The following is a 13,677-nucleotide window of genomic DNA, read 5'->3' on the forward strand; positions in this document are numbered from 1 at the left end:
TTTATTATACTTCTTGTAATGCTGAACAAAATGTGAAAATATGTGGGATTTTCGAAATTCATCCTGTTTTCGCGCACTTGTATTTAGAACACTGTGCTCAACCGCGTGCAAAGAGTCTGGGTCAAATTGGCAATGGTGCTCGTGTACGAGTTCCCCGTAATCGTCCTGACCGCATCTTGGATTTACGTGATAGTCAAGCGGCGGGCGCACATCAAAGTCACCATTAGACAGCCCGCAATACAGGCGGACGGGAAGACGAAAAACAACACGGGATTCATGGTGTTTTCGGCGGTCACAGCAAGCGCAATTATCTGCTGGACTCCATACAATACATTGTTTACGGTCTACACGTTTTACACAGAGGGGTCGATAGCTCCAACGTTGCTGAACTTTTGCTTGTCATTGTATTTGATTCAACCAGTTCTGGATTCCGTTCTGATCTTTATCACCATGCCGGAACTGTACACAACAACGAAGCAAGGTTTTCGCCAATCAAATCTGAAAGCTCAGCAACGAAAGTAGGCAACAAAACCAGAGCGGGGAGTTGTGGCATACTTATGTGTTTACGTCGTGCCGTAAGCTGGTCGTGTATAGTACAGACATTATTCTTATCACTGACCATGAAGAATCTGCTATCATGCTGTGCTTCGCACAATCTAATTAATATATTGTGGAGTTTCGTTTTATATTACCTGAATGCAGCGCGAAAGCACATCTCCCGTTCATTTCTGTTTTTACCCACAATTTATTTATTGATGTTTGCGCACTGTCTTTACGTTAACAGGCTCGTAGCAAAATCGCTCGTTCCAGGTTGCTACAAAAATCTGGTAAAGATAGATGTTTTCAAAGAAAAGACCAGACTAATCTGCAGATTGATCAGTACATTCAGCATGTATAGGCGTATTGCGAGCGAAGTTATAGACCCCACCGGCACGAAGATAACGCGTACTAAAACATATGAATTGGATTTTTTACGATGTTCCTTAATCCGACTTTCTTTGGCTGAAGCCAAGTATTTACTTCTGTTCTCGACGACGTTCAAATAATTTTATGCTTCCCGTCAAAAACAAAACAAACCTTGCGCCGCGCTCTAGCAGTATAACGAATAAAGGCGGTTCTCATGCTACCTGTACGCCGATTGCCAACGAGAATGGTTGCAGAATTCATATATTGTAATTAATCCCAAGACAACGTAATAAATCTGCTTGGTGCCTTTTTCGGCCCAATACAGTTAAAATGTTAAATGACTATCTACTGGCAAAGTTACCAACGATGTTATTCCATATATAAAAATGCTACCGCTTTGCGGGTATTTGCATTTTTTGAAGAGCTAAACCAGTCTGTTGTCATGAATAAACGTTCTATGGTGATTTTTATTTATGTTTGCTTAGCGACATAACAGTCAGTCATTCCCCTACGGCCAGGCCGTTCTATGGTTGTATCAGCGACACTCCGTAAGCAACTGTTTGCTGTGAACTTCAGTTAAAATTAATGACGACAGTCATGACCCTGTTTGGCCGTATGCTAAATTTCAAATGCAGTTTTTCACCGGGTAACAAAATATGTGAACGCCATAATCTTTACACTCAGGAAGAGTGTAACTACTGGCTGCCATTGATACAAATTAAACACATTCGATACCATTGATTTCAAAAGCGATGCTGTTGGGTGAGCATGATACAAAAATGCGCTCATACATTATAACCTTTAATTTAGAAGCCTTGGTTGATTAGTCATCATGCTTTCAATCGTTAATATTCGCTCATAGGGAAAAAATTCAGAATTCAAGCTGATTTTAAAAAAAAACCGCAACCGATATACCAATACACACAGTTTTTGAAGAGCTGAGAAGGTTAATTCAGTTTTATTATTATCAAATGTTTATATAGTTCTTCGTTTACCACAGTAATCAGTTGTGTTGAGTCGCATCGACCACAATGGATGGAAATTATTCTACGGGTTTTGCCCTTATGACCTGCGGAGACTTCGACGAATTCGGGGTTCCCTACTCAACTGCTACAATGAACGCTTCCACAAGCAGTGAATTACCGGCAGCTATCGGGGGATTTTAAAATATTTTAAAAGTTATCTGCAGTACACTAGCGTTCATATTGAATACTGGTTTGGTTTTGCTTTTTACAAAATATCCCCGTCTGTGCTCGTCTTTTAGCGTGTACTTTATCGGTTTATCGGTCTTCAACGCCTTGCTGAGTCTTCATGGGTCGATAAATACCGCTTTTGATCAAGCTCCATATTTAATGGAGTATCAAAATTTATACGACGCTTATCAGTATATTGCATGGGTTTTGGCTGGCATTCCAATAAATCTTCATGTGCTGATTGCCGGCAACCGTGTATGGGCCTTTACCTTTCCACTGTCCTACCGAAACCGGCACAACAGCTTCGTAGCGTTGGTACTGACCTTTTGCATAATCATTTATGTTCATATTGTGTGTCTACCTGTAGTGGTGATGCTGGCTGTGTACTCTCGTTTGATACTACTAGAAAATGGTTGTCAGATAAAAGAGATGGTACTAGCAATCGTAATTTGTTGTATTTGCCGCTTTTTTGTATTTTTCCGTTGCGCAGTAGCAACGTAAAAGCAACTGCAAAGAATCATCCATATTAGAATATTATTAACCCGTTGACGGGCATTGGCGTCAGGCGATGACAAGGTGTTTGGGATTTTTTTCCCAGTGATCGGAAACAGTTAATCGGTATCCCATAGCACAAAAAGCAAAAAGGGACTTCGAAGCAGCAGTAAAAACGTAATTGAAGCCTTTGTCTCAAGTTAATTACGAACGACAGGTCCGCAAATATCGTTAATTTTGGACTTTTCTAGCTGTCGTAGGTCTTGCTCATTAATTAATTAATGAATGAATAATTAAACCGGAGATAAATCCACAAGGTACACCTGAAAACGCTTTATCTAAAAACGGTTAACACGGACATTGTAGGTTGAACCATAGATGACCACAGTCCGTGAAAAACGTGTGTCGTCGGCTGACACCATTGCCCATGAAGGGTCTTGAATACACGGGCGGGTGCAATTTCGACATCAGCTCTTTATAACGTAACCGGATCAAGTTGCTGTCGGTTTGTAAGGAAACATGCGCCACACCGTTCCGGTTATCGGTAGCTGGCAAAAAGCGCTTCTGCGGATCAGCTCCCCGGGCGGTCGTCAAAATAGTAACATTGTCTCGAAGGTTGTCAGCCTTCAGGGTTCAGACAGCAACACGTTCGAGGAAACAGTGTGTATGACAATGTAAAATGGAAGCACAACACTACGCTCTGACGCGTTTCTACCTACATTTGCGATGCGTCACTTGGATAAACTAAGCAAGTGGGGCTGGGTAGCTTTAAAAAAACATGGGTACTTTGGCTAGACTCGGGCGATTGCAAACAAGAACGATTGCGCACTGTACTGTGCACATTGGCGATGTGCACATTACTTCCGGGTTACTTTCCTACCGCTAGTGCGTTTCAAAAAGTGCTAGTGACCACTAATATCTGAATCAGCAACTATCACCAATGCAGTTGGACAGCCTGGACTACCCCCGCCGCTTTTGTGATAATGGGATTTGTAGCCACTGGCCAAATCCAGGAAGCATAGAACCGCAGGCAATACAAGCAAACATAAAGGCGGGTTGGCGTGCCCGAAATGACGCAAGTGTTATGTTAAACTTTGTAAAGAACGCTTCGTGCAGCACCATGTGACTGTAATAATCTATATTTTGTCAGTACAGTAGTAATGGTCAAAATGCATGAAAATAACCTTTGGTCATTTTTAATTTATTGTTGACCAGTGGTCAACTTGTTGACCACTTCTATACTTCTGTTTTAAAGTACTTTTTTGGGCTATTTAATGAAGTTGTTGCTTTTGTGTAATTATTTTTCGACTAGTTATTATAGAATTAAACTTTTATATGCTGTAGACTGTCCATGGGCATTGGCGTCAGGCGACAACATAGTCACCACGGCTGACCTATGGTCAGCACAAACTCATAAAAAATTCCCTTTCTTAATTGAATTTTTTCATCGGGAAATCCCGATTTTCATAAGGAAACTCGCACTCCTTCGGGTACCTCCCGCTGGAGGGTTAAACATTAGTATCATCCAAATTAAACTTTTCGACTTACCATTATTATTCATTGTGAAGTTTTATAGCAGACTGAAAATAGTGCTAGAAAATTAAAGAATACTGATTTCCGTAATTTCTCATTTTTCGGATCTTTAGAACACCGTGCTTTACCATGTGCAACAAGCATGGGTCAGGCTCGCTATGGTGCTCGTATACGAGGCTCCCATACTCATCGTGGCCACATCTTGGGTATATGTGATGGTCAAACGGCGAACGCAGCTCAGAGTCACGATTAGACAGGGAGTGGCTGCACATGGGGAGGGGAAGACAAAAAACAACACGGGCTTCGTGGTGTTCTCGACGGTGACCGCAAGTGCCATTATCTGCTGGACCCCATACAATACACTGTATGCCATCTACGCCTTCTACTCGGATGAACGTCCAATCGATCCGGTATTGCTTAATTTCTGTTTGGCATTGTATTTAATTCAGCCGGTTCTGGATCCCGTATTAATCTTTATTACTATGCCGGAATTGTACATCACAGTGATCCAATTCTTTCGGTAATGAGGAGTGCAAGCATTTTGAGGAAAAATGCATCTATAAATGTCTGAACGACGGTTTATTGACGCTATGCATGATCTGAGCCATAAAAGCCTGGGGATCCGCTTGGTGCGAAGCGCCATCTACGTAATGTACTAGTACAGTAATTCCTTCTTTAAAGTGTGCGGCGTGGAAACACACTTTTCGCTTTTATTGTTTTAACCTGACAGTTTATTTATCAATATTTGTGCAATGCATCCCCGTCTTCTACGCAGAAATGCACTACGGTACCTGATCAAACTTGCAGCTTCCTGTTTCGAATTGTGCATGGACAACGGAGCTGGCTGTTCAGTTATGTAAACTGTACGTTGAGGATCAATACAGAGTATCAACTATCTGCTGTGAGCATCAAGATAAACACGTCAGTGAACGCTGCGGTAGCGCTCACTAGTTTTGTAACAAGTTTAGTAATATTTAACGCTAGCCATTCTCCAAAGTCATTGTCAAAGTGCTTTATCTTTATGAACTCCGGATCCAAAGATCTTCCGTGTTAAGTACAGTCTGTGTTCGATTTTTTACTTTCGAAATACACGAACATCTGTTAGAAAGGTGTAAATATTTCGTGAAGTAAAAATAAAAGGTGGAAAGTTATTTTTACCTTTTTAGAAGTCAGTTATCGCTGTTATGCAGAAAGTTTGAATTTTTATCAGTCGTCGTTACTATGCAGAAATATGGTTTTATTTAGCCGGACTTCCGAGATGTATAATATATCCAACAATGGGTTCTACGACAACAACAGTGATCTTGCATCAGTTATTGTTTCCGGTAACACATCCAGCTGGAGGTCAACTTCTTCAGCGTGGGAACCGGCCTCGATCCTAACAGCCGTTTGTAGTATTCTGACTTTATTGTTGAACTCTTCAGTAGCTGGCGTTTTACTGACAGTCCTGGAGCTTCGATCAGCAGCATTTAGTGTGTACCTCATAGCTCTGTTAATATTCAATGCGCTATTGAGTATCCATGGTTGGCTGAGCGTCATCAACGAGCTGAATCCCTTATCAGCCATTCATATGGGCTTATCCGCCTTTCGTTTCTACGTGTCATGGGTACTAACCGGCATTCCCTTAAACCTCCACGTGCTGATTGCCGGCAACCGTGTCTGGGCGATGGCATTTCCTTTCAGCTATAAAAACCGGCACACCAGGAAAACAGCGATCATTTTGACCTTTCTAGTGATGGGATACATACACATTGTATGCTTACCTGCAGCAATCAGCATTTCCGTTTACTGCCGTGTGCCCCTATTTGAAAATGGATGTGAGGTAATCATTCATTATTTTAAAATTGCTACGGTGAAAAATGTGATTTCCGAAAGTTCAGAAAACTGTATAAGCTTTATTCGTCCAAAACATTGTATTTCAGATTACGGAACGGCCGTACATTATGACGATTAGCCAGCAAGTCGCTATGGTACTGGTTTACGAATTTCCCGTAATTTTTCTTATCTCGGCCTGGATTTTTGTCGCCGTTAAAAGGCGGCAACAACTCAAAATTCTATCAAGGATGGCCGTAACAATGTTAAATTCAAGCCCAACTCAACATGACTCGAAGCCGGATATCCATTCAAAACATAAGAGTGTCGGGTTCGTGATGTTTTCGGCATTAACCATTAGTATAATCTTATGCTGGACTCCATATGAGACATACTTCACCATTACGTCGTTCGGTCCAGATTCGGAAGTTGAAGATTCAGCAATCATAATTCCAACATTGGCGTTATATCTTCTGCAACCGGTATTGGACCCAGTGCTCATTGGCCTCACGATGCCGGAATTACGAAAGAAGTTAAAGAGCATTGTGGTTGCACTGTGTGCCGTCAGATGAATAGCTTAATTTGACAGCAGGATTTTGAGTGGTTTCTGAAATATCAAGCTCCTTTCTTATCTAAGAACGGTGTAGAAGATGTGCCACAGAAAAAGAATGAATAAGCTAAGAAATTTAACTGACAAAGTGCTGAATTAAATGCCTTGTGGTCGATTTTGTCAAACAAGTTTGTCTGCTTCAACAGAAACGTTCCGTTTCTTATACGTTCACATCTAACGAACAGCATCTACTATAGTTACGAGTATCTGCCCTCTGCTCTGCACTAATATCGCCGCATTACATTTCACAGTGACGTCATATTAATTTTTGTTGCCGGTCTTCATTAAACATAATTCTACTTTGTCTCTCAAGGGACTGAGCCAGCTGCTGGGCAAATAGCAAACGAATTCTGTCCTACTTCCGACGTACCGTAGTTGTGCTTCTGTTGTAGGACTCAAACCGGCGGACTACGGCGTGGCGGCTGTGAAGGCTTTTTGTAGTCATCGCTGGCCATGTTTAACGAAACTTTTATCGAAAGTGCTGAAAACGTTAGTAATTTTGCAGGCTGCTTATATAACTCGACTGATTACGGAATGAACGTCTCAGTCAATGGGGAATCATTGCAAGATTGGAGTTTTGACGATATAATAACGGTTATCTGCAGCACCCTCACCTTTATTTTAAATTCCGTTTTAGTAGCGGCATTATTAAAGAACCCAAAACTTCGTCCCTCTTTCAGTATTTATCTAACTGATTTACTTGTATTCGACGCCTTTTTGAGCCTTCATGGATGGCTCGGTCTGGCCGCCAGTCGGTTTCCGAACGCAAACTACAGTCCAGGGTTATCGGGCTTATATGCGTATGTTGCCTGGGTTAGCAGTGGGATTCCGCTGAATCTTCATGTGCTGATAGCTAGTAATCGTGTGTGGGCGGTGGCGTCTCCATTTTCGTACAAAAGCCGGCATAATAATGCAGTAGCGATTGGACTAACGTTTCTGGTTGTTGCTTATGTTCATGCAATATGTCTGCCGACTGCCGGTAGTATTTATCACGATTTTTTATTGTCCCGTCCCAATGGATTCCGATGTGTGCGAGGTAATATAATTACAAAACTTCACTGCGTTTCTGCTGCATCGCTCGTATGTTTTAGGTAGCTCCGCACATTCTATTGGAATGGAAGAAATTCGCAATGGTCATAGTACACATGCTACCGATTGGGTTGATGGCGGTTTCATGGATGTATATTGCGTATAAGCGTCGAAAGCACAAAGTAATACTTTCTAGACCGGCCGAAGCTCACGAGAATTCGGAACATTTTAGTTACAATCGAAGCATCGGGTTTTTAGTGTTTTCGGTCTTAATGATCAGCGCCATCGTGTGTTGGACGCCGTATGGGACTTACTATCTTCTGCTCACATTTGGTGTTATCGAAGAGGAGAACCAGAGGGTGATAAGCATTACGTTGGCTCTGTACCTCATCCAGCCGGTGTTAGATCCAGTGCTAATTGTTCTGACGACAAGCAAGCTGCGAGCGGTGATGAAGAAAATTCTTATGAACGTCTGATTTGCTTATTAGTGCAAGATAGGCTGGCAGTGGTGGGTCTGTACATTTAGTTACACTGAACATCACCATAATAAAAAGCAGAAGCACCAATTCGTGATAAAGTAAAGCGTACATACCCGTAGAATTACGTCAAATGTGGGTCATCAAAGTGTACAGTAAACCGATAACAAACAAGATGGCTACTCAACTCATACACTTTGACTAACAATAAGCGTGACTGTACGAGTTATGATTTCTGATTACAGTTTACCATTACAGTTTACCATTAGTAGTGATCTTAAAACAGTCATAATCTACATCAGGCTTCGCCTAGATTAATGCATCTCAGCTAATGCTGTGCCTCTGGTTCTGCGATATATATAAAGCGATATATAATGCGATATATATAAAAGCGTGTTAATAATTGACTCTTATCTGTAGATAAAGCGCTCAGTGAACTGTTATTTAGAATTCTTTGGTGCGGTGCATTGCACCGTTCTGTTTCCATTTATCTGGACCGCCGTGCTCGTTCCATTCTACAGTAGTTATAAGTACGCCGGCAATCATACACGGATATTATTTACAGAATTAATAATATAACATTTTTCAAGGAATATGGTTGACCGAGTAGCCAAGTAATCCTCCAAATGGATCGTCTAATATTTAAGCTGCTATTCATTGGGGACTCTGGAGCGGGCAAAACCAGCATTATATTACGATATGCGGATGATTGTTTCAGTAGTAATGCCGTTTCTAACGTGGGTAAATATATCTGCAAGAAGTGTTCGATAATTTTATCTTTGAGCGTTGAGCTCGGCAAAAGAAATAAGGTTAATGAAATACTACTCATACTTTACAGAATCGTGATAAAATGTTTATACTTTTTCAAGCTGGAAAAACCAGTCAAGACAAAAATTTGGTTCATTCTGCTCGTGCGCTTCAAATAATTGTCAGTACCAAGTGCGGAACTGATAATATTTTTGTCAGGAATCGACTTCAAGATCAAAACCATTGAAATAAAAGGACGCAAAGTCAAACTACAGATTTGGTATGTATAGTCAAACTACAGATTTGGTATGTACAGATTTGGTATGTCTGTAACTGTTCTGTGAGTGTTTCTGAGGTTCTCTCCCAAATGTTCCATTTTGCGCAAAAAATATTTCCACGAGATAAAGCGACCATTTTTCCTTGAAGTAAAAGTAATGAGGTGCAAGTAGCACTCACTTTGGTGATACCGTGTGAAACGTATCGAAATGCGAGTTTGTAAAGCGGGAGTTTTTACAATTTCAGGGATACCGCTGGTCAGGAACGCTTCCATGCCATAGCGTATCCCTATTATCGTGGAGCAATGGGGATTATTCTTGTTTATGACGTTACCAACCGCAGATCATTTGAAAATCTTTCCACCTGGATGCGAAACATTGACGAGGTAACACTTGTCACCAAAAGTGTATTTTGTGCATGGACTTTCTGGTACATGTAGCATGTACTCTGTATGCTAATGATATAACCTCTACAAATAACTTTTGGGTTTATTCAATTGCCAATGTTTCGCATCATAGCTGTACGCAGCAGTCAGTGTTTACGTTTGCTGGATACCATGAGTTGATTTAGAAAGTTTCAATTGAAGTTTCAAATGTTAGTATTACGCTACACCAACATTTACGTACAATACTCTGCAGAAACTAACTGGAAATGTTGACCTATTGCTACTTCTCTTCCATAAAAATGAGGGCTACGGTTGAGCCGAAGCTGGGTTTTCATGGCTTTTCAAAACATTTATATGTTGCAGCACGCTAGCGAAAAAGTCGAAAAAATCCTACTAGGCAACAAGTGTGATATGGAAGCGCAACGTGTCGTCAGTCGCCAAGAGGGCGAAGCCGTTGCCCGCCAGCACGGTATACCTTTCCTGGAGACCAGCGCCAAAAACAACATCAATATCGACCTGGCATTCCACAATCTCACCGAAACCATACTTCTCGACATTGCTCTTGAGCGATTAACTGCCAAGGTAGGTTGCTTTTGAACATATAGTCGTACATCAAATAAGAGTAGTTATCTGCCCTAACGAGGAGCCATTTTTGTGACCTCTCTCGCTTCTGGTACAGGCTGAAGCAGCTAAAGAGGTAAAGCGACTGACAGCCGCGACGGACGCTGATTCGAAATGGTCGAGTTGGTGCTGTTATTCGTGAATCGTTTGTCATGTACATATTACCGGTAGCTACTGATTTTCATTTTTGTCTACCTTTCGTTTACCCTTGTGCCGTGGCAATAATAACAGAAAATGATAAAACGATAGCGCGTGCATGATGTGCAAAATTGTAAACTCTGCGTATTTTTGTACTTTAATTGGCGGTATGTAAAGGTCACAATTTTTCTACCCTAGTAACGATGTACTCCAGGTATTAATTCTAATAAAGGTTGTTGACATTATTGATCACATTTCTTCTGGGAGCGAAGGCTTTATGCGTTGATGTACAGTAGCTAATTCTACAGTCACACATTGCCACAAAGACGAAAATTGCGACGAAAATTGCCAAATTGAAAAAAAGACGAAATTGCCACAAATAACCAAATTTGGAATAAGTAATAATAAATAACCAAATTTGTCCATCTACAAATTAAATTAAAAATTAGGGTTTTATTTTCTAATGCAGCCCAGAAATCCTTCTGCAATAACCCGGCGCAAATCTTTCATGGTAACAACAGTTAACAAAGGATCCAGCACCGGCTGGAAAAGGTACAAGGCTAGGCAGAGATTGACGAACCTCCGATCGGCTTCCGTTAAATCCGGGATAAAGGCCCACACTGTGTAGTATGTTTCGTACGGCGTCCAGCATAAAATCGCACTGGCCGTGAGAACGGAGAAAACAAGGAAACCTGTCGAGTACTGACCGCGTCTACCGCCCGTCTTTTGCGCGGCACTCGTGACTGCGCTCAACTGAGCTGTCGTTGTGGCATTGGCAATGGCATTACGCCGCTGTTTTTGTTTTATTGCGACGTAAATCCAGGCGACCGCCATGAAAACAATGGGAAACTCGTATATGAGGAGCATTACCAATTGATCCCAGGCCATCATCGGTCCAGGATCAGTATTGACCTAATGTACATGTATAAAATTTAACACTCGTGTAATATATGTAAATTAAAAATCAATAAAATTTTAAGAAGGATTTTAATAGAATGTATTCACTAAACCCTTATGCATATCAGTAAATTAGTATCAATGTGCTTATAGCTGGAAAAGGAAGCAACCTTTTTCTGCTATCAGAAACAGGATAAAATCAGACGGGAAGCGAAACTTATTTTACGATAATGTGTGACATATGTAAATAAATCATCGATAGCTATTTTTAACATGAGCGGAAGTACTGCACTTCTTAATGCTCCTGATCGTCTATAGATTATTATGATTTAACTGTATCACAGTGTTTAAGGCAATACCTGACAGCCATCTGTTTCAAATGGTAGTCGATAATACAGCGCATTCATGATCACACCAGGGAGACAAATTATATGAACGTAAGCCACAACGACGAAGGTCAGTGCAATCGCCAACCAATTGCTATGCCGGTTTTTGTACGAATAAGGAAACGCGATAGCCCACACTCGGTTAACGGCGATCAAGACATGGAGGTTCAGAGGAATCCCGGTGATCACCCAGGATACATAGGAGCGGAAGTCGCATAAGGTGATATTGGCCATGGAGCTGGGGAATTGTTTGCGCGCTATGTTGAGCCATCCATGCAGACATAGTAAAGCGTCAAAAATCAGCAGTGTGATGAGGTACACACTGAACGATGAGCGTAGTTCGGAATGAGTGAGCAGAATGGATGCTATAAATGAATTGAGCGTAAAGGTCAGCACGCTACACACCGTTGTTAAGATCGCATCGTAGCCCCACACCGGTAAAAGTGGAACTGGAATATTCGCCGTTAGATTAACAAGTGGTATTATCGGCGATTGATTTGCATTGATGTGGTGGAAAATTCCACTCGAATTGTTCATAGCGAGGTGCACGCTGAACAGTACCAACTGATTTATGCGTAAGCTGTTTGGAGTGAAAATTTGCAAGTGTGGTTCACTTGTTTTAAACGCCTTTTTCTGCCTTGGGCGATAAACAGTCAGGAAGGAATTACAAATATGTGATATATTATGCCTTAAAATAACCTGCAACCGAAGAACTTCATTAAGCTGTTCTTGTGTACAATACACGTGTAACGAAATACGCTTTAAAATGCGCAAGAATGAGATAGAGGACGTATCATCTGCTATACTATACAAGACTATTATACAGGTAGTGCTTGTCATACAATAAATATGGGTACTGCGCTGGAAATATCACGATGTGTCGCGTCATCCCGGGTTATAGCGGCAGTCAACGAACACTCTGCAATGGCATCATCGTTTTACTTATTCATCATTACCTTTGTGGCGGATGCATGTTATTATTGTACTTGACGTAGTTCGCTCTAACAAAGCTGGCGGTTTATCAACTTGATTAATTCTGAGATTGGATAACGCCAAGCGTTTTGCAGGGACAGATCAATAACGTACGCCCACGATGCTTATGACACGGGTGAATTCATGACCATCCAAGAAAACTTCAGGGCCATACGCTTGTATATCTTCTACAGATACAACGTAAGCTGATTCTCCGTCACGGTTTTGTGTTTCAGGGTTCACACTGGAAATAATATTTGTTGCTTTCTGCAGTATGATGGCGCTTCATGGCGGCGTTGCGATGCCGATCGTAGAAACATTCGTGTTCCACAGGAGCCGTCGTCATTTTGCAGGATTGTTATACTGTAGTGCCACCAGACAGAGAAATTAACGATTTTTCACCAGCGACCATTTATTTCGGGTTCGTGAGCACGAATAGGAGTACTTCTATCTTTAACATTACGAAAGTTACTAAAACTGCGAAAAAATGTTGACATATATACAATTGTACATACAGATATATTATTAGCAGTTACCTACTTTTTCGATTCTGCATTGCGATTTGCGATCGACCGGACCTGCGTACTGTGCACACTGTAACATTAAAGTACAACACTCCTAATAGCAGTTGTTATGAAATCAGTCGTATGCAGTTTCATTAGTCACTAGCTCACTATTAAGATGAGATCATCGTTTGCACATATCTGTATCAGTTTAAGATGCCCGTTAGCGATACTAGTGTTAATCAGCATGTTTGTGTACACACAGCTGTCATATTGAAATCTGTGGTCGGAAGTGTACCAAATAATCCAGCTACATATAAATTGCGGTTGATGGCTAACATGCCACCCTCAGAACCGGCTACCACATTTTCGTATGTTTATTAAATTTAACTGTAGCGCTGTTGTGCCCTGAATTCAATTTTTTTTATCGCTGTCTAACTAACGGTATTCCGTTACGGCCAAAATGGTACCGTGTTACCATTTCTCTGGAATCTTTTTCTCGCACCATCATTTGCTGGACATACCCGCTTTATTAAATCGCCAGATGCACCTGCTAAATCACAGCCTACGTCTGTGCTGCGGCAACAACCATTCCTAACGCCAGCATTTATCCGCGCCGAGAAAATTTCAGAGACGGATACTACACCGAGGATTACTATTCTACTTACAATAACCGTTCATAATGACCCGCTTTGGCATCA

General features: G+C 41.3%; 2 protein-coding genes across 3 annotated transcripts; one reads left to right on the forward strand and one right to left on the reverse strand.

Moving 5' to 3' along the window:
* Positions 1-8,448: 8,448 nt before the first annotated feature.
* LOC129596349 (ras-related protein Rab-10-like) lies at positions 8,449-10,467 on the forward strand. 2 transcript variants are annotated; one of them, XM_055493586.1, is made up of 6 exons: positions 8,449-8,581; positions 8,642-8,792; positions 9,018-9,078; positions 9,321-9,459; positions 9,823-10,041; positions 10,139-10,467. In XM_055493586.1, exons 2-6 carry the CDS (start codon positions 8,678-8,680, stop codon positions 10,220-10,222), a joined length of 618 nt encoding a protein of 205 aa, XP_055349561.1. In that variant the 5' UTR covers positions 8,449-8,581; positions 8,642-8,677; the 3' UTR covers positions 10,223-10,467. The 2 variants fall into 2 exon arrangements, with proteins under 2 accessions (XP_055349561.1, XP_055349560.1); XM_055493585.1 differs by having other exon boundaries at positions 8,515-8,792.
* Positions 10,468-10,562: 95 nt separating this feature from the next.
* LOC129596347 (uncharacterized) lies at positions 10,563-13,038 on the reverse strand. Its single transcript, XM_055493584.1, has 4 exons — positions 13,014-13,038; positions 12,458-12,836; positions 11,475-12,200; positions 10,563-11,130 (listed from the first exon to the last, which is right to left on the reverse strand). The coding sequence occupies exons 3-4, from the start codon at positions 12,036-12,038 to the stop codon at positions 10,672-10,674; spliced, it is 1,023 nt and encodes a 340-aa protein (XP_055349559.1). The 5' UTR covers positions 12,039-12,200; positions 12,458-12,836; positions 13,014-13,038; the 3' UTR covers positions 10,563-10,671.
* Positions 13,039-13,677: the final 639 nt, after the last annotated feature.

The sequence above is a fragment of the Paramacrobiotus metropolitanus genome, unplaced genomic scaffold (genome assembly GCF_019649055.1).
Source record: "Paramacrobiotus metropolitanus isolate TYO unplaced genomic scaffold, Prichtersi_v1.0 Parri_scaffold0000089, whole genome shotgun sequence".
Taxonomy (NCBI): Eukaryota; Metazoa; Tardigrada; class Eutardigrada; order Parachela; family Macrobiotidae; genus Paramacrobiotus; species Paramacrobiotus metropolitanus.